The 20,835-nt window shown below is 45.5% G+C and overlaps 1 protein-coding gene across 1 annotated transcript in view; it reads left to right on the forward strand.

Moving 5' to 3' along the window:
* Window positions 1-20,835, forward strand: part of DHX35 (DEAH-box helicase 35) — a 66,674-nt gene that overhangs the window by 24,142 nt on the left and 21,697 nt on the right. Inside the window, exons 6-13 of the mRNA XM_082746336.1 lie at window positions 1,365-1,426; window positions 2,262-2,331; window positions 4,516-4,575; window positions 10,956-11,068; window positions 12,183-12,279; window positions 13,116-13,274; window positions 15,260-15,470; window positions 19,758-19,882. Of these exons, the coding sequence (XP_082602462.1) occupies window positions 1,365-1,426; window positions 2,262-2,331; window positions 4,516-4,575; window positions 10,956-11,068; window positions 12,183-12,279; window positions 13,116-13,274; window positions 15,260-15,470; window positions 19,758-19,882 (897 nt within the window). The remainder of the gene's footprint in view (window positions 1-1,364; window positions 1,427-2,261; window positions 2,332-4,515; window positions 4,576-10,955; window positions 11,069-12,182; window positions 12,280-13,115; window positions 13,275-15,259; window positions 15,471-19,757; window positions 19,883-20,835) is intronic.

Consider the following 20,835-nt stretch of genomic DNA (forward strand, 5'->3'; position numbering starts at 1 on the left):
TAAATAGGTCCTTACAGTTACCTTTGAGGTTCATTTTGCTGGGTAAAGAGAATATTCTTCTGTACCATCAAATATATTTGAAGTAGGTAATTTTCAGTGAGCCACAGAACCAAATGGTCATTTTTGTCTCTTTCACAAGATGTGTTTATATTCCATTTGGTCATCATTTTAGGAGCTCTGCTTGTAACTGGTGCCTGTCATCAGTGGCATGTCCTTCCCACTGCTGTATGTGTGGCAACTGGTCCTGGGCCCAAGAAAAATGTGAAGGAAACGTATCCTGTAAAAACACTTAAGCTACAGTGGATGGGGCAGATGGTTACCCTTGTTCAAGTCCTGAGTGATTTTGGATGGCAGTAATAACTACTGCATATTTCTGAAGAATTTTATAGATACTCATTAACCGTAAAATACTAATAGCTAATACTCTTTTTAAAAAAGACTTATTTATTTTAGAGAAAGAGAGAGAGGGAGAGGATGACAGAAGGAGAGGGAGAGAGAGACTCTTAGGCAGCTTCATGCCCAGCGTGAGGCCTGACATGGGGCTCGATCCCATGACCCTGAGATCATGACCTGAGCAGAAATCAAGAGTTGGCTGCTTAACAGACTGTGCCACCTAGGTACCTCCTGATACTCTGGAACCCCGTGTGTCAGGTTCTGTGCTGAACACTTCCCCTGTACTGTCTCTCTGAAGTCCCGCAATAACCCTCTGAGGCAGATACTTTATTATTATTTCCATTTTACAAATGAGGACTCAGGCTTAGAGAAAGTAGGTAACTTGCCCAGACTTCACACAGCTAGTCAAGGCAGAATGAGGATCAGAGCTCCCAGCCCACTGACACCGCAGATCTCTGTTTTTAACCACAGCCCTATCTAACCTCTCTAAGGTAAAAGCAGTCGAAGCTGAGGTTTAATAACCTTAAGAGCCGCAGGTATGTGGTCTTTGGGACATTTTAAGAACAATGATCTCAGACTTATGTCCTTCCTTTGTGCAGACAAGGTCTGTCTTCACTGTTTGTCCACAGTACCAGTAGCTCAGGCCCAGAGGAAATGGGGCTGAGCCAATGTTAAGATAGTAAATGCCAGGTTGAATTCTGTTGGAAGATTTACAGGCTGCACCTGAACACCCCATGATTAAAGTCTTGTTTGTGTCCAGTTCCATTGCTTGATCGCTAAAGTGTTGGGGCATTTCCTCATGGTCCTTTGTGGGAATTGTCTTGTACACACACTGGCAAAGACATTGTATGCATTTGGTTACACTTGAACTTTTTTTCTTTTTTTACACTTGAACTTTTTGAAAAAATCATTAATGTACAGTGTAAATGAATTATTTCTAAAACTTTGTGTTTTTTTTTTTTTTTTTTTAGTTCCTGACTGATGGAATGTTGGTCAGGGAAATGATGGTTGATCCATTGTTAACAAAATATAGGTAAATGTGCTTTTCCTGTGATAACTTCCCCGAAGTTTCAAAAAGCACCCAAGTAGTTGTGTTAGTAGCTGGGACTTAATGACTGCCTTCAGCTGCCTCAAAGCTTTTTTCTTTACCTGGGTTGTTGTGACCTTTGATGCTTTCTCAGAATTTACTAACCGTAAAAAATGGGCACATTAAAATCCCTGTCATTATTGAATAATGTGTCAACTTGTCCTGCTCTTGGCCCTGTTATGTCCCAGGACCGATAGTGATTGCAGATCACAGCACAGAACTGGGCAGTGTTTTGTGTCACACGTGATATGCAGAGTCCAGATAGTTAGTTACACTGTCTCCCTCTTTGTGTGTCTTTGTCCATTACTCATGGCATTAACTTTGTGCTACATAGGCTCTGTGGTATTCTGGGGAAGGGCATTAAATTTGAGTCCTGGGCACACACACACGACACAGCTGTGATCACCTGTCTTTTTGCTGTTCTCTGCAGCTTGAGTCTTTGCGTGGTGGGGCCTTGTTCCTATTTTTTGTGTGCTCTGTGGAGTTATGTGTTATATTATAATTTAAAATCAGATATTAGGTCCCATGGGAATCCACTATGGGTTATAAAGCTCTTTAAAGACAGCAATAAATATACTGTTTTCTTCACCAAGATATGTTGGTGTCACCATTTTTATTAGCTTAATAGTTCCCTCCTTGTCAAGGGGGAGTTACTTAGCTCAACTTTTGATGCAAGGTGACTGCACGGGCACTGGACACACAGAAGTCCCATTGATGATCTGGGTGGGATTATGTGGGTGGTTTCATTGATGCTCACCAAGGCCTTCCCTTTGCTTCTTAGTGCCATCATGCTGGATGAAGCCCACGAGAGGACCTTGTACACAGACATTGCCATTGGCTTGCTGAAAAAGGTGTGACTTTGATGCATGACTTTTGTTTTTGTGTTTTTGTTTTGTTTTATTGCTTGATTAGGAAAGTCATTGTAGAAGCTTTGAAAATCCAATCAAATATGAAGGAAAAAAATTAAAATGATCTGTAATTGTACCCATTCAGAGAAAATCACTGGTGGAATGTTGCTATGTTTCTTCTTTTTTTGTGTGTGTGTCTGTATGTTATGTGCATCTGTTTTGGCATAAGAGGGATTGGACTGTATGCACTAATTTGTATCTTTCGTGTTTCTCTTAATATTACATCAAAATCATTTTTCTGTGTCATTAAATATTCCTTGAAGACACTGTATTTAATAATGTCTATACAATCATATGTCTCTACCATAAAGTGTTTTCTTCCCTTATTCTTAGGCATTTATATGGCTTCCACATTTGAAGTATTTTATTTTATTTATTTTTTTAAAAGATTTTATTTATTTATTTGATAGAGAGAGACAGACACAGAGAGAGCACAAACAGGGGGAGCAGCAGAGGGAGAGGAAGAAGCACACTCTCTGCTGAGCAGGGAGCCTGGGTGGAGCTTGGTCCCAGGACCCGGAAATCCTGACCTGAGCCAAAGGCAGATGCTTAACTGTGCCATTCGGGCACCCCTGAAGTATTTTAAATAATATTGCAATGAGCAACACCTTTAAAATGAAATCTGTTGCCTTTTTTTTTCTTAAGTTTTTATTCAGACATACTACAGAATTAGAGAAGAGTCTAATGACCCCTCTGTGCCCATTATCTGGGTTCAGCTGTTACAACTCATGGCCAGTCTTATTTCAGTCTTACCTCTCCTCCCTTCCTCTATTTTCTGATTGTTTTCCTTTGGGCATACTCTCAGTCACCGGACTCGAGAAAGAGAGAGTAGACCGAGGTGATTAAAAGCATAGGCTCTGGGTCAGACTGCCTGGGTTCAGATTCTGACTGCTGAGTTTACTCATCTCTGAAATGGGGATCAGGGAAGTTTCTACCTCTGTGCTAGTACCCTTCCCTCTATGGCAGCCGCTAGCTACCTGCGGCAGTCAGTTAATTAAAATAGAATAAAATTAAAAGTACAGTTCCTCTATCACATTGGCCAAATTTCAAGAGCTCTGTAACCACACATGGCTGGTGGCTAGTGCCTCAGACAGGACCTCTCCGTCTTTGGAGAGCAGTCTCTTGGACAGAGCTGCTCTAGGTCATCATTTATTGTGAGACTTAAATAAGACTTAAATAAGATCGTGTAAAATTCTTTGGATGGTGCCTGGCACAGGGTCACAAATAGACTGAGATCCCACCTTTGTACAGATTAGAACAAGATGCCCACACTCAGAGGCTGTCCACAGCTTGGGGAAGGGAGGATGTTCTGGACTTCAGATGCCCCTGACCTCCTCAGCCAGGCATCCCTGTGCAGCGTATGTACTGCGTGGCTGTGTGCATAGACCCAGGAATAGCCCATCACTTACTACACGTTAGTTGCCATTCTTTTTGTTTTCATGATGTTATTCTTTGGCCAAAGGTTTATACTTTTGATACTGATTAGGGATTATCCCACCTGCTTATTATTCTTTGGGGAGCAGTATAATAAGAGGCTTATTTCACTAAATTTTTGCCAGCCCCGAGTATTAGCCTTAAATAAGTCTTTGGTAGTGCAATAGATGAAAAAGTAGTGTCATGTTATTGTGTATTTTTCCTATCCTTTATATGATCGTTTCTTCTCTGCTTGTTGATCATTTCTTTTTTGGAATAGCTATTAAGATCTTTGGTCCGTATTTCTGTCTCAGTGTTATCATTCATTGTTTGTTGCTTTTAATGTACTTCAACTGGGGATACATAGATTCTGACTATCCAGAGATCGAGGTATTAGGAAGAAATGGTTTTACCTTTAGTAAATTCAAATTCAGTTCCTAAAGCTCCTTTAAACTTTCAGTAAACATTTTTTTTTTTATCTTTTTATTTTGGAAAGTTTTACTATTTAAACAATTAGGAAGAATAGTATAATGAACCACCTTTTTACGTATGACTTTAATAGTTACCAACTTGTAGTCAGTCTTATTTCATCTCTAGGCTTGACTCCTCAGAAATACGCACTGATTTATGCTGAAGTAAATTGCAGGTACCTCTAGAACATGTCATCTCTACATATCATGCTGTTTCATTGTTTCCTAATGCCTTCTTTTTTAGATTCAGAGAAAGCGAGGGGATCTTCGATTAATTGTAGCTTCAGCCACTCTGGATGCAGAGGTACGAACATTTCCCGCCTCACCCCTGCTGTCCCCTGTAAGCACAGGGGTTCTTGGACATATCCTTGGGAAGTTACCTTTAGCGAGAGCCTATCTTTGACAGAATGGCCTACCTTCCTTATGGGGCCATCTAATGTCCTAGATTCCAGGTAATCAGAGGATACTCCTTTTTAGCTTGTGGGTGGAAATTAGCCAGTAATTAACCGAGTTCATAATTACATACTTGTCTTGTTTCTCTACATACTCTGTTTCTCGCCACATAGGCAGTTTCCTTAAGGTTATATTTCTGAAGTTTATTTATGATTGTAGCATTTAGGTTTAGATATTTTGTGTGCAGTTGAAGTTTTCCCTGTGCATATAATAATTAATGTTGTAATTTTTATGGCTCAGTTTATACTGTTTTTCTCTCTTACCTTTAATATTTTAATTCAAAACAATAGTTCAACTCAAATAATACTGACCATTTATTATATAGAAATATATGTATGGAAATATATAAATGTAAATGTAAATATATAAATATATATACACATGCTCAGTGTGGTACTGGCTACCGGTGCTTTGTAACCCTCCTTGACTTCTTGGGAAGCAGACACAAAAAATAGATCAGTATGTCAAGGTGCTGAGATAGCCAGAGAGGGGCTGCTTAAGGCTAGCTGGCTGGAGAACATCCAGAAGTTTTCACAGAGGTGAGACATCTAATTTGATTTCAAAAGATGCATAGAAGTCTGCCAGATGGGCAGGTGTGGGGAAGGGTGCCCTAAACATGCACAGAACCCCAGGGGCATGAGACTATGTGACTGAGGGGCTGGGAGGCAAGTGGACGTGGGGGTCTTACTTTGCCTGGAGGGCCTTGTGGGGGACAGTCTCTGCCCCCCAGTCACCTCTCTTGTCACCTCTCTGACTTCATTTCTGTCCAGTCTCTCCCATTCTCCTTATACTCGGGCCTCACTTTGCTGTACCTCAGAAAGACCCAAGTACGCTTCTACTCCAGGGAGACCCTCTCTCTAAACCATTCTTAACCCACATGTTCTCATGGCTCTTTGCTCATTTCGGTTCAGTCTTGACCACATATTACCCTCTCAGAGAGGCCTTTCCTGAGCACCCTGATGGAAACAGCACCCTGCTGCTCTCTGTTGTCTTACTCTGCTAGTTTTTCTGTTTAACACTTGTTTCTACCTAGCATTACATGCATAGACAAGTGTTTTTTCTTTTTTTTAAAGATTTGATTTATTTATTTGATAGAGATCACAAGTAGGCAGAGAGGCAGGCAGAGAGCGAGAGGAGGAAGCAGGCTTCCTGCTGAGCAGAGAGCCTGATGTGGGGCTTGATCCCAGGACCCTGGGATCATGAGCTGAGCCGAAGTCAGAGGCTTTAACCCACTGAGCCACCCAGGCACCCCACCAAGTGTTTGTTTATTGTGTGTCTTCTGTTAGTGAAATATAAGCTCCGTGAAGATGGGGACTTCGAATGTCTTACTCTTTATTTTACCCTTTCACCTAAAACAGTATCTGGCACAGAGTAGATGCTCTAGGTTCAGTGATTTTTGATAGAATGGGAAGCAGTGGGGGATTAAAATGGAGATGCTGGTAGGCAGCAGGTGATGAAAGGCCTTACAGGCCAAGCAAAGGAGGAAGGATCTGCCTTACACCTGGTTGGGAGCCCTGGGATGGTGTGGCAGTGACTTGATCATATTTGAGTTCTAGAAAGATCACTCTGGGTGTTGTGTAGAAGAGGCAAGAGTAGCTGTGGAGATAGCAGTCAGCGGGCCAGTTCTGTCATCAAGCTGAGATCTGAAAAGGGCCTTGGCTCCTGGCTCCTGGTCTCCCCATGGCTTCAGGGATGCAAAGCAAGTTGAAGAGAAAAAAAAAAAACCTCAGCGTGGCTGAGAGAGGTGTTTGCGTGTGTAGCCCGGCTGGTTTCTCGGACCTTCTCACAGGCTGTAGGAACGTGTTATCTTCAGTCTGCGCATGATGACCTTTGGGTCAAAGCTCTTTGTTGCTCTTTGTTGTAGAATTGTAGAATTACAATTTTGTTGTAGAATTACTTCGCGCTCCCCCAAGCATGGCACCCACTGGAACGCTGGTTTGAAGGCCATACCCAGTCTTACCTCCCGCCATCTCCTCCATGCCTGTGTGGCCCAGAATGCCTTCCTGTGTCTTACTTTTTACCTTTGTCACCACCCCCTAGCAGTTTTTACTATGTTTGAAAATTACCATGTCCGATTCTTAGAATTGTCAACATCTGTGCTTCCGATGTCCTTTCATTGTCTTTTGGTGTGGCACAGAGATATAAAAAAAAAAAAAAGAGCTTCTTTCCTTTCTGCCTGCAACATTTGGTCTAGATAGACCTTTTGGATTAGTTTTTCCAAGTGGGAAAGTGGAGTGTAGGAAACTTGGCATGGCCTGGGGTGCTCTGACGCAGGGCACGCTGGGCCTTTAGCGGCCATCAGCTGGGCCTTTGGTGGCTGGGGCATTTACTCCTTCACTCATCCTTGCCCAGCATGTGTGCATGATGTGGGACCTGGCGGGTAGGGTCCTTCCTGTGTGACTGAGGGCCTGCAGGGCTTGGGAGTCCTCACTGAGAGTAAGAGGATAAGGAGAGAAAGCAGGGGGTTGGGGGGGCATGAGGGGAGAGTGGAGGTGGCAGGGTATGGCTTTGGGCGACATTGGACCTGGAGGCCCGAGCATGCCAGACCCCCTCCCTGGTGCCCCAGCTGCTAGGTCTGTGGGCGACAGACTAATTCCAAGCCCTGTTGCTTGTAGGGATAGATGCCCTCTACTCTGCTTTCGCTCAGGGCCCGGGGTGACCCAGGCTGGTGGTGAGGGCACCAGTGACGGTGGCTGGGAGGCAGAGGCGGAGTACAATGGGGCTGATCACATTGTGGCCTCGATTGAGTTAGCCGCTTCATTAATGTAAGCCTAACTACGTGAGCAGTTATAGAACACGACCAGGTATAATTATGAAGTATTAATTTTTTAAGACTTTATCTATTTGACAGAGAGTGCACACAAGCGGGGCGGGGGAGCTTCAGGCAGAGGGAGAGGGAGAAGCAGGCTCCCTGCTGAGCAAGAAGCCTGATGCGGGGCTCGATCACAGGATCCTGGGATCATGACCTGAGCCGACAGCAGACACCCAGGTGCCCCTAACTATGAAGTGTCAACTTGACCGTTGTATCACAAGCTATCGTTTTTCTTTTATTTGCTTCCATCCACATGGCAGAAATAGGGTTGCTGACAACTACAGTTTTGGTCCAGTTTCTTGGAGAGAGACTAATTCCTCTTTCCAGATTCCTAGAGAAGGAACTGGGGGTCAGCTGGGCTCAGGTACCTGCTCGGGACCAATCTGTGGATCAAGGGCTGTTGGCCCAGGGTGGGTGTGTTACGTAGACACGGCTGTGGGGAGCCCACTTCTGGGGGTCAGGTCTGAGCAGCTGCCAGGAAAGGAAGAGGGCAAATGCCCACAGCATTTACATTCTGCTTCATAGACTGTCCTCTTGCTTTTTGTCATTTTACGTTCCTCGCTGTGTGTCTGTCGGTGTGATCCCACCTGTTTAAAACCTGACTCACACTGTCTTTTTCCCGGTGAAATGAACTTGTGTTCGTCTCACTCTTGCCTTTTCTTCACTGTCTCACGAGGTGTCTGCTATTGATCCTAGATTTATTATTAGCCTGTAATTTTCTGTATGTGCGTGTTTTATTTTTCTAGATAAAGATAAAAGGTAAATATCTTAAGGATACAGATCTCATGCTTTCTCTGTAAATGCTTGAATTTTATTTCTTGAAAGAGGAACTTCCGATCTGTTCTGTTCAGCACCACATCTTCAGAAATGAGGCCTAGCCATCCTCCCTGTTCTGCCTGCCTACTTGGTAACATTCCGCTCTGTTCAACAAGTTGTTCTTAAAATCTTTCTTCTCTACCTGCCACTTTGGGGTACTGCAGTTCTCCCCTCTCTCCTGCTTCCCGGAGGCTTCCCCTTCAGACTCCTTTGCCGGCTGCTCTTCCTTAAGGCTGCCCACTGCCATGGGCCCTGGTTCAGTCGATGCTTTGTGCTTGTGGCCATCCCGATTGTGTTCCTATGCTCCAGCTGGAGCCGTTAGCAGCTGGCTTGTCACCAGCTGCCTAAACTCACAGACTTGTGACTTGCCCTGTGACTGTTGGCTTTTCTCTCGCAGTCTCTCTCTCATCGTGGTCATTCGGGCTCAAGATTTCCTTTGCTTTAGGAAGTATTCTCCCTGGGCTGAGAAGTAGCCTGCTCCTCCCCAGCATGCACGTGCGGGCGCTCGTAGTCTCCGATTGCCAGGCCCCATGGCTCATACCTCTGGCACGCTTTGCTTTCACCCGGCCCATGCCCCGTGTTTGCCTTCATTCTCTCCTCTGAGCTATTCCAGTACCTTCCTGAGTTAGCTTGCCTCCAATCTGTTGCCCCTGCCCTCCTCCAAAATGGCCACCTGAACCAGGCATCCACAACAACATGACATCTGATGATGTCATGCCTGTGCTCAGTGCCCTTGTCTTGCCCATCAAATGAAATGCCCACAGGCATTTCATCTGGCCCCTTCAGAGTGATGATACGATCACTGACTAGGTACACAGTCTAAGCCAGGCTGGTGCTGACTGCAGTCACACCCAGGGTAGATGGCAGTGTGTCCTTCTGGAGACGAGAGGACTAACTCAGAAGGGGGGGGGGCATGCCTTAGACCTTGGGCTCTCTCCTTTGTCGGTGTTCCCGTTATGTCTTAGTTTATATTCTACACTCTCTAGAATGTACACTCTCATCCTGGGACTGGTTGTCCCGTCTCCTTCCAGGCAGGAATTATCTCCTCAGGCTTCACCAGGGGGCACTGCTGCCTCCATAGAGCCTTCCTGAAGGCCACTCAGTGCTGACCTTTTCTCTCTGAGTAACTTATGGCTTTATTTTCTGGTCATGTGGTCATTCTGCCTTGGTTTGTGTTGGGATTGGTTCTTGGCATGCCCATCCCCCCTGGATTATGCACTCTTTGGGGGTGCGGGGGAAACTGTCTCTTCTCACTTGTTTGCATCACTTGTAGCTTGCCTGTGCTGTGCACACCATGGGACACAGGAGGGCTGAAGTCATTTGAACCGAACTGAGCCTGGGGGGAGTAGGGAATGGTGCCGGGGCATCCTCAGAGCACAACATGGTTCTTTTGTTGGCATGGGGCACTTTTGCATCTGTGCTTACTCCTTACAACCTTGAGGTCAGTGTATCGCATCCCATTATTCTGTAGTTCAGTCGGTCGACTGTTGTAGAAGTCCGTTCAGTGTACTCGATGCAGCCCTCAGTGCAGTCCAGGCTCCCGGTGTCCAGGAGCGGGCACCAGCATGTTCGTAAAACTATACGGGGAAGTAAAGGAGGCAGGACTGTGGTCACATAGCTAGACCTCCCAGGATAGTAGGAAGCGATGCCCAGCCAGGCCTGTAGGGGACTGGAGTAATCCCTGGTGGTACTCAGATGATGTATTCCACCCGGCAGGATTTCCCTGTCCCTCTGCCACTGACACAGCAACTTCCCCCAGCACTCACTCCCCTGCCAGCCCCTCTGTGTATCTGGGGTCACATTCCCCGAGAGGCAGTCTTCAGTGGACTCTCCCTGCCTTGTCTTTGGCCAGAGCTCTTGTGCCAGGCCTCCCTGTAGACTGCCAGTCTGGTGGCCAAGTGCCACTTAAGAGGACATAGCCACCTTCCCTGGAGGAGCCTCCAGGAGCTCCTTCTCTGCTCAGGGTACCAGGGGAGTGCCGGAGAAGTGTGTAATGCCTGGCCTACCCCGTACGAGATGCTGTGCTAACTCCCACAGGGCATGGGAAGATGGAGAAGACACTGTCCCTACCTACAGCCTGGGGAGCTTATAGTAAATATATAACTGTGACACTAGGACCATACCTAGTGTTCCCAGAGATAAGAGCTTTTAAAAAAAATTGATAACCTTGTATGATCAGATCTGTGCTTTTCAGATTAGAACCACACATCAAGCTGATCTAATCTGTATTTAATTTGAATCACACCTTTTGGACCCATTTCACTATTAAAATACAGGAGATAAAAATAAGTAATACCACAGCTACGTGTTGACCCAGATGCATTAGTAATAATATGATTTTAAAATCTAACCTTCATTATTTTTTTATTAAACCTTAGTAAAGAGTCTGGCATTGAAATGTGATTCCTCAAAATGGTCATAATAAAAATAGGATTTTTAATAGTTCTTTTGCAACTGCTAATTTGTGTTATATATATCCAGTCTCTGCTACCCACCCCCTGTTCTGGCAGTTTTACATTATTTTCTTTCTTTCAGTGAGTTACCATGAACCTTTTTTTTTTGAGAGAGAAATGAAGTATTGTTTTCCTTTTTTTTTTTAATAGAAATTTCGGGATTTCTTTAATCAGAATGAAACCAATGACCCAACGAGGGATACTTGTGTGATCCTTACAGTAGAAGGGCGAACATTCCCAGTGGATATCTTTTATCTACAAAGGTTTGATGATACTTGTGTGTGTGTTTGTGTGTTTTCACCTGAATAGTCAGGGAATTTTCACCTGTTTTATTTAGGTTTTCATTTTTTCAAGCTCCAACCAGCAGCTCGATACAATTAGAAACCAATAAGCATTGTTTTATGCCGAAGAAATAGGATCATTCAGATTTACTCCATAAAAAAAAGTATACAGCCCGTAAGGATCTTGCGTTTTTAATGATTGTGATTAGCAAACCGGGCCTGAGTTACGGAATGGGAAGCCCCGAGGGCAATATCCCAGGCTGCTGAGAAGAGCCTGTTTTGTGTCTCCTGTCCTGGATCGGATGTTCTGGAACCCTGCTCAGTATCACCGCTGAAGGCAGTTGAAAATCTTGACACTGATGTGCAAATTTCTATGAGTCTGCGGTTAATAGCTCAGTTGGAAAGAGCAAAATGGTAACAAGATTACAAGGAGGAGGCTTTTGATAGTCTTCAGAACTGGGCTTTACAAGACTGCCTGTCTGGGAGGTCAGCGGTGGTGATTTGAATCATTTGGTTCTTAGCTCTCTACATCTTAGTGAGAAGGCCTGGTTGACATGGTTGGGAGGAGTCCCCTAAGATAGGAAGAGACCACCCTAATTCCTCTACCTAGTCACTGGACAAAGACCAGGAGCCTGGTACGGTGCTTGATAAATCTGAAGAGTTGTGGGTGTGACTTGTGAGTTTTTCTTGCTGGAGAGTATATCCATTAGCTCTGAACAGCCGACTCTGACATGCTGTCCGTGGTCAGGAGGGAAAGTGGAAAGGGAGTGCGATCTAGCACCGGGACCACAGCAACCGATTTTCATCAACCAGACATCTTCTCATGCTAAAGATAGCACCTTTGTTTGCATGGGTTTTTATTTCTTTGCAAATAAAGCCAAGAATCATGGTATACATGTAATTATGGATTACTTTTGAATGCTGCCTTTAAAAAAAAGTGGGGGGGGAGTGAATGTTTTGTTTATTCATATACTGTTTATCTACCAGGCAGGCCCAAACTAACTTGCATGAAGCTTTGCTGCCAGATTATTAGGGTAATTAATCTCTAATTAATGAGCATGTCCTAGTGATGATTTTATCTCCTACATCTTTTCAGTCCTGTTCCAGATTATATAAAATCAACTGTAGAAACTGTGATGAAAATTCACCAGACAGAGGGAGATGGAGACATACTAGCATTTCTGACTGGCCAGGTAATTCCACTGGAATTTTCTCTGCTGAACAGACACGTCAAGACAGCACCAAAATTAAAACAGGGGACTGTTCCTTTACCTAGCCATTCATTTCACGTTTTATTGTATTTTGTGTTTACTTAATTGCGCAAAAAATTGTTTGGATTGATGTCATTCATCTATTGACCAGGTTGTCAGGGAATCATTCATTCCCACCTGTTGTATCTGCAGAGCGTTCAGTATATTTTAAGTTTATTAGTTGAGTCCAAAGTAAATGATGTAGTCACTGGGCTGTTTTGTTTACCATGATGACATACTGCGTTAGGCACATTTTACGCGTGTGTTTGCTCCTGCAAGCCTCTTTCCCAGTGATAACCGTCTGTCCTGGAGGTGGTAGGTGGGCACATCTCTGGAAGGACAGCTGAACAAGCCCACGAGCACTTTTCAGAACCACCCTGCAGCCGTAATCTTTTCCACTGTCAACACTTTCCATGGTTCCGTAATCTCTCCTAGGGAAAGCTGCTAGCGATTTCTTATGTTACAGCTTGTCCATATGTATGACATACTTTGTTTGCCACAGTACCTGAAAGCTGAGCAGGATCGGAGCTCTTCTATTCACTGCGGATAGTAAAGATTTCAGTCGTAAATCTGACACTTGCAAATTTTCACCCCAGAGGCACCGCTGTTCAGTAGCATTTGATTAAAAACCACCCCAAGCAGAATGTGGTCACACTAGAAATCATGGACCTGACCATAATTAAAACTTTGATCCCGACTTTCGTTTTCTTGCAAGTCTGATAAAATGACATGCTTCAGATTGATCTCGGTCTCTTTGGTTCCTGGTTGGATGTTTTTAGGAAGAGGTGGAAACTGTCGTGTCTATGCTGATCGAGCAGGCTCGGGCGCTAGGTCGAACTGGGATGAAGAGACACCTCCGGGTTCTCCCCATGTATGCTGGACTGCCTTCCTTTGAGCAAATGAAGGTGTTTGAAAGGGTGTCCCGCAGCGTCCGAAAGGTGAGACTACCCCGATAATCAGGGCTGTTTGCAGCCCCTTCCCTAGGCACTGGGAAGATTTTTCTTTTAATTGAAGTGAAACTTGCTAAACTGGGAGGTTTCTTTAAGACTTTAAGGTCCATGTTTCTGTGCGGTAGATCTAAAAGCACACAATAAATAGTACGTTGTAGAGATTTCTAAACCTGCCTCTCGGAGGGGTCACTCTGACAGTGATTCTCAGAGCAAGTGACTTTCCCTTTGCCAGCTCAGTGTTTCCCCATGGCACAAAACCAGTTTGGCTTCAACGACCGTCTCTGTGAATTGTGATCAGTTGGGAACAATAGATAAGTTACTACAAGTGGTTTCTAAACCATTTGTTTCAGGCATCAGTTAACCTGTAGAGCCAGACTTGAATCAATTAATTCAAGGTGGGGCTTGAAAATATTTAGTCTTGAAAATGGCGTGGGGGAAAGGATGTGGTGAAAAGCACTGGTTGGAAGGAACCAGCAGGCAGCCAGTCTGCATCCTGCTCATCAACCCCTGGGCCTTACTCGGCTTTCCTTCCCATTGGATGAGGAAGGCACAGAACCGGCCCGAAGCTGGCTTAGTGGAGCTGTTTATCAGCAAATGGCAGGGAAGACAGTAGGTGAGGAATGGTCAGAGGGTCCACTCCCAATTCAGACCACTTGGGAGAAGGTGCTCATGGCCATCAGGATGGAGCAACTCGAGTCGGCCCAGTCGGACTGTGGCCACCCAGGCAGGAGGCCTGGATTCTGTGCCTGACGGACTCTCTGCCTGGGTGAGTTGCTCAGCCTCAAGCCTCGTATTTTCAGCTGCGAAACATAAATAAGAACCTTTGAGTCAGTGGTTCTCTGCTATAAAATCTTAAATGTCTATCATCTAGAAAGGGTAGGACGATTTTTTTTTTTTTTAAGATTTTGTTTATTTATTTGACAGACAGAGATCACAAGTAGGCAGAGAGTCAGGGGGAAGCAGGCTTCCTGCTGAGCAGAGAGCCCGATTCGGGGCTTGATCCCAGGACCCTGAGATCATGACCTGAGCTGAAGGCAGTGGCTTAATCCACTAAGCCACCTGGGCGCCCCGGTAGGAAGATTTTTATTAGATGATAGATGTTAAAGTGTTTTAAAAAGTTCTCAGTGCTGTCTATCTATGTGTGTTCCTTGCTTCTTGAAACGTTCCAGGGGCGGCGCCCCGTGTGCTTGAAATAAAATGTAAATACCTCACGGTGGCCCAGAGACAGCTCGTGGTCTGGCCCTTGCTGTCCTCCAGCCTCATCTCGTCCTTCCTCCGGATTCTGGCCTCCCTGGATGTTTCTCCTTTCTGTGAACTGTCTCTTCTGCCTGGATCTCTAGGGCGTTGCCTGCCTCTTGTTACTCAGCTCAAAAGCATCTTCTAGAGAGGCTTTCCCTGGCCATCCAAAGTAGCGCAGCCCACTATTGGAATGTCATGCACAAGGAATGTTTTTAAATACTACGTTATGTTCTATTACTGCTCTGTTGCATTTTATTTAAAGTTATTTTTCACTCTGAAGTTTTCTGCTTGTTTAATTTCACTACTTCTCCACCCAAACACTTACACTAGGATGCAGACTCTGGGAGAACGGGGGCCATGTGTTCCTTGTTCACCATACATCCCCAGCACTTCGAACAGTGCCTGCAAAGCCTGACTTTAGAAAATAGTTCAGATGTGAGTGAATGAATGAACGTGTTCATGGTGGTGATTTCCTTTAGTTGTGCAGAAGGCAGAAACTAACATTTGTTGAGTATTTATTAGGGACCCAGCACCAGGCTCTAATTGCTTTAGGGATATTTCACGTTTGATGACCCCCACAACCCAGGAGGGGGTGAAATTCTGTATAAACTGCCTCTTACAGATTCTACACTGTTGGAAATATCTTTAATAAATCTGTTAGGATTTTGAGTAGTTTCTTAAAAGTGAAAAGAACCAAATAACTTCTTTCCACTTTTCTTGCTGTTCGAACTTAGGTGATAGTGGCCACCAATGTGGCCGAAACCTCCATTACAATCAGCGGGATTGTGTATGTGATTGACTGTGGCTTCGTGAAACTCCGAGCCTACAATCCCAGGACGGCCATTGAGTGCTTGGTGGTGGTTCCGGTGTCCCAGGCGTCAGCTAACCAGCGCGCGGGACGTGGTGGCCGCAGCCGCTCTGGAAAATGTTACCGCCTTTATACAGGTTAGTGTGGCGTTCCATCAGGGCTTTTGACCTTCTCGTAGCCAGCCTGAGCACTGGAGAGGATCACAGCTGTTTCCTCCCTTGGGCAGAACTTCACATACAATGCAGACCCCATCACCAGGCCCTTTGTCCCTTGGCCCCTGCTGCTTTCTTCAGGCTAAATGGAGCACTGCTTTGCTGCTGCTCCCATTGGCTGAGGCTGGCCCATGAGTCCCCAGTTACTGCCATCCCCGCTCCAGCCTGAAGTCTGGGTGTAGACCTCCTGGCCCACGTGTCTTGGGTCCTTTCTTTCTTCCCTTTCCCTCAGCTTAATCTGCTGCTTTCTCGTTCTGGAAGGACTCCTGACTCCTCTGAGGCCCTGCAGTGAGTTCCATCTTTGCCTCTAGTTGAGAGCACCTTGTAGCGTGAAAATGAGACCACTGATAGAAAGCAAATAGTTGTTCAAGCAAATAGTCGCTCTTTGCCAAGCACTGTGCTAGGTTTTGAAGGAGCAAGATAAAATTCTAAGACTATCCCAGCCCTTCAGGAATTTTCTCTCCAGCTTGAAGGCAGCCATGCCTTCGACAGTGATATGTCCAGAGCGTCTCTCTCTCTCTCCGTCCCCCCGCACTCCCACATCTCTCTTTGGTAGGTAATGGCACCAAGATTTCTCCTCAGTTGTCCAGACTGAATTTTCACATCATTTTTGATCCTCTCCCCTGTCCAGCGTCCATCTGCGCTCACTTCCCAGATCCGGGGGCTTTGTTTTTTGCCTCTTCTTTCCTGCTGGTAACCATCCCCCTTGTTCAGTCCCTGATGCTATTCTTTCTTGTAGTGAATGTGCCAGGGTTTGGGGATCTCAGGCTACGTGAGCGTGGTCGGTGGAGGCAGCCCCGCAAACAGGTCGGCATGTTACGGTATGATAGGGTTGCCATGTCGTAGTGAGCCTTGGAGGCAGAGAGCAGGGAGTTATCCCACAGGGGAGGGCTTCACAACTGAGCATTTGTGCCTGATCTTACTGGCCACCCGTGGTTATGCAGGGGAAGGGATAGCACCAGACAGAGGGCATGGACTTTGCAGGTACGTGGTGGGGAGGAAGTGGGTAAGGGAAGTGTCAATGGCAGGGGAATGGCGGAGCCTGAGGCCAGAGTGGTAAGCATCTTCCGCCACTGAAGGCGCTAAGGAGGAAAGATGGGAGAGTTAAGAGAGAACTGGGGTTAAAGGCATCTAGAAACTTAGGAAAAGAGTAACCTTCAGGATACTTGAAAACAAATGTATTGGGGTGGGATTCATATCACATAAAGTTAACCATTTTATTTTATTTTTTATTTTTATTATTTTTTTTAAATTTTATTTATTTATTTGATAGACAGAGATCACAAGTAGGCAGAAAGGCAGGCAGAGAGAGAGGAAGGGAAGCAGGCTCCCCGCTGAGCAGAGAGCCCGATGCGGGGCTCGATCCCAGGACCCTGGGATCCTGACCTGAGCTGAGGCTCAACCTACTGAGCCACCCAGGCACCCCTTTATTTTTATTTTTAAAAGATTATTTATTTATTTGACAGAGATCACAAGTAAACAGAGAGTCAGGCAGAGAGAGAGGGGGAAGCAGGCTCCCGCTGAGCAGAGAGCCCAATGCGGGGCTCTATCCCTGGACCCTGGGACCATGACTAGAGCTGAAGGCAGAGGCTTTAACCCACTGAGCCACCCAGGCGCCCCAAAGTTAACCATTTTAAATCAGTGGGATTTAATTATGTCCGCAGTGTGCATTACTGCTTGTCCAGTTTCATAATATTTCCCTCACTCTTTATCCATTAAGCAGTTTCTCCGCACGCCTGCCTGCCTCCTGGCCACCACCGGTCTGTTCTGTCTCCGTGGGTTTATCCGTCTGGGATATTTCGTATAAATGGGATCATATGATTTGTGACCTTATGTGTCTGGCTTCTTTCATTTAGCATAATGAATGCTAAATGTTTTCCTGGTTTATCTCTGCTGTATTAGTACTTCATTCTTTTTGGGGGGCAGGGATAGGGGCAGAAGGAGAGAGAGAATCTCAAGCAGGCTCCCTGTCTAGCACAGAGCCCCACGTGGAGCTCGAGCTCACGACCCTGAGATCATGACCTGAGCTGAAATCAAGAATTGGATGCGCAACCGACTGAGCCACCCAGGCACCCCAGGACTTCATTCTTTTTTATGGCTGAATAATATTCCATGGATGGATATACCACAACTTATCTCTGTATCAGTTGATTATATCCATCTTTGGCTTTTGTGAATAGCTGCTGCTATGAAAATGTGTGTTTCGAATGCGTGTTTTTAATTGTTTTGAGCAGATACCTGGCAGTGGAATTGTGGGGTCACACAGTAATTCTGTGTTGAACTTTTTGAGGGAGTCAGGCTATTTTTAAAGAGGAAATAGCCAGTGTTACCTCATGTTCCAAAGAAACAATGTCACAGAATGCAGACTAAAGACAGGCAGCCGATTTGGTTGAAAGGCCACTGGCCTCCTTAGGAGGAGTTTAGTGGAGTGGGGTTTGGTAGGGCCCCCCTGACAGTAATGGGGTGCACTGGCATCCAGCCCGTAGACTTTCTTGGCTGACTGGCTTCCACATGAGCTTTCACAGAGTGGAGTCCTGAGCAGGGTGCTACCTGCTCAGACCCTGGACCGTTTCTCAAAACCCTACAGGACTTTTCCTGGCTTATGTTATCCCACTGTCCACATACATGCCCTGCACTCCATCCCAGCTACACTCTGCCCTTCCTGAACTTAACTTTTCTGTTTTTCCACCTATCTTATCTTTGATACCTTTCCTTGGGCTGTTCCTTCTGCCCAACAGATCCCCTTATCCTTCAGATCCTCTCTCAGATGACAACTCCCTCTTGAAGTGACCTCACATGCCTTTTCGCAGTGACTGCTTCCTCATTCCCTGAGCCTCCATTCTCCTTCAGGAGGACTGTTCACTGGGACCCAGCCTTGGAGGTGACTGTTTTTGGTCTTGGTCCCAGACCTTTTCATATCACTGAAGCTTCTGGAGGCTGCTCCTGCCACTCCTGGCCCAGGGCCTCACATACTTGGTCTTCAGTAGAGTTTAATTGAACGTCACTAACTCTTGGGCAGCACCTGCTTCCTGTGAGTGGCTTCTTAGCAGGGTTGTCCTGGTATCTGAGAACTTCACTTCTCCCTCTGTCAGCAGTGTGCTTGGAAAGTGTGGCTGTCCTACTAAAAAGCCATCCCCAAAATGCTTTCGAAACTCAAGAAACTTCAGGAACTTCTGCTGCTGCCTGTTCTTCAGCACCTCCCAGTTAAACCCATGCCTGTGGCCATTTCTGTCCGTCCATCCTCAGAACACTGGTTGTCTGTTGACTCATAACATTTTTGAAAAAATTCTTCGGTGATAAGTGCTATTTCTTCATGACACTTTTTGCTGTTGTTTCCTTTCTCTAGTTAACAAAACCTTTATGATCTACGTGGAGGTTGGGCCAGCTTTGTCTTAAGGAGGGTGTGTGCAGTTAAAATGTTGACTGATGTGAGAGGGATTTTGTGGGTAGAACATTCTCTGTCTAATCCATAAGCTTTCTGAATATATACAAAAGTGATTTAATCCCTTCTCCCTCTCCCTGCCCCCCTCCAACTGCCCTGTTTGTCAGGCTTTTATGAAAAGGCCTCCAAGGTCTCTTCCTCCCTATCCCTTCTCCTGCCTCTCCCATCTTGGCATTTCTGTGCCTTGTCCTTTTTCCTGTGGGAGGTCACCTGTTGTTCTTGAGGGGGCCCATGAGCGTTCGTTGATCTGTTGGGGGTAGCATCAGATTCTGAGCGCGATGTGGGCCTGGCTCGTTGGTTTTAAAAAAGTTAGATTTGGACAGTTTTTGCTCTTTGTAAGATTGGCTCGTTTGTTGTATTCTGGTTACCCTTTTGGTGATTTGCTTGGAACTGTTCTTCGCTTATAGGTACGGTTCTTGCCTTCTAGACTTGCAGCAGCCCCAAGCAGAGGTTGTGGGACCTGGCGCAGGTTGTGATCCAGCACATACCTGTGGCTTTGATTTCATATTCTCACAAAAAGCACGTTAAAAAAGCATCCTAAAGGAAAAGAACAGACTTCTGTAAAGATACATTGTTCATAAAGATAGAAACTGCTAAGGTTAAGGTATTTTTTAAATGGAATGGTCTTTTCGAAATACAACTTCGCGTCGTGATATCTGATCCTAGAGTCTTCGAGCCTCTCACTAGAGAAGGAAATCTGTCCTGTGGGCATAATGATTGCGTTTGATTGTGGCATTTGACCCCAAGCAGTTTTGATTTCTTATCCTCAGAGGAAGCCTTTGACAAGCTGCCTCAGAGTACCGTCCCTGAGATGCAGCGCAGCAATCTGGCGCCTGTCATCCTCCAGCTGAAAGCACTCGGAATCGACAATGTCCTCAGGTTCCACTTCATGTCGGTAAGTCCTGCTTCTGTCCGGACTGCCCACGGGTGAATGTCGGGACATGAGCTAGAATGCATCACTTTCTAAAAAAAATTTTTTTTATTTCCACTTAGCTCACGTGTCGTGTGCCTGCTTTGCACCAGGCCCCGTGCTATGGGGTTGCAGGGCCGACACATTTCCTGTTCTTGCCTGATGGGGGGGGGGGGGTGACAAGTAAGTGGGTAGTTGCCGTGGGTGGGTCCTCGGGGCTGATCCGCTTTCTGCTTGTTTCCTGAGGCTCATTCCTGGGAGGGGAATTATTGGGTCAAACAGCCGTAGTCGTTTTGGACATCCATGATGTGTGGCCAAACCGCTGTGAGCTTCAGCAGCACACACTGCCCCATGCACTGTGCCCCTGTCATGCCCTGTTAGAGGCTTGCTAATTTGGTTGATGTCAGGAAAGGAAGAGAGGACAAATATATCGGTACCTCATTCTTTGATTTCTTGAAAGACATTTAAAAAAAAATAAAACATTTATTGGCCACTTTATATTTCTTCCGAGTTGTGAAGCCATTTATCTGTTAAAATTAGTGTTTATTGTGATTTTTAAGAGTCCTTTAATTAATTAGACATTAACCTTTGTCTGTAGTATTTTTTGGAAATGTTTTTCTAGTTTTTTGTATTTTCCTATTTATTTATTTATTTATTTAAAAAGATTTATTTATTTGACAGGGAGAGAGAGAGATCACAAGTAGGCAGAGAGGCAGGCAGAGAGAGAGAGGGAAGCAGGCTCCCTACTGAGCAGAGAGCCTTATGTGGGGCTCGATACCAGGACCCTGAGATCATGACCTGGGCCGAAGGCAGTGGCTTAACCCACTGAGCCACCCACGCCCCCTATTTATTTATTTTAATGTGCAGACATTATAAGTATTTCCATGGTAAAATCATTCTGTCTCTGTTTCTGTGATTTGTTCTGTTATTCCTGTCCT

This window comes from Mustela nivalis (genome assembly GCF_964662115.1).
Source record: "Mustela nivalis genome assembly, chromosome: 8".
NCBI classification, from domain to species: domain Eukaryota; kingdom Metazoa; phylum Chordata; class Mammalia; order Carnivora; family Mustelidae; genus Mustela; species Mustela nivalis.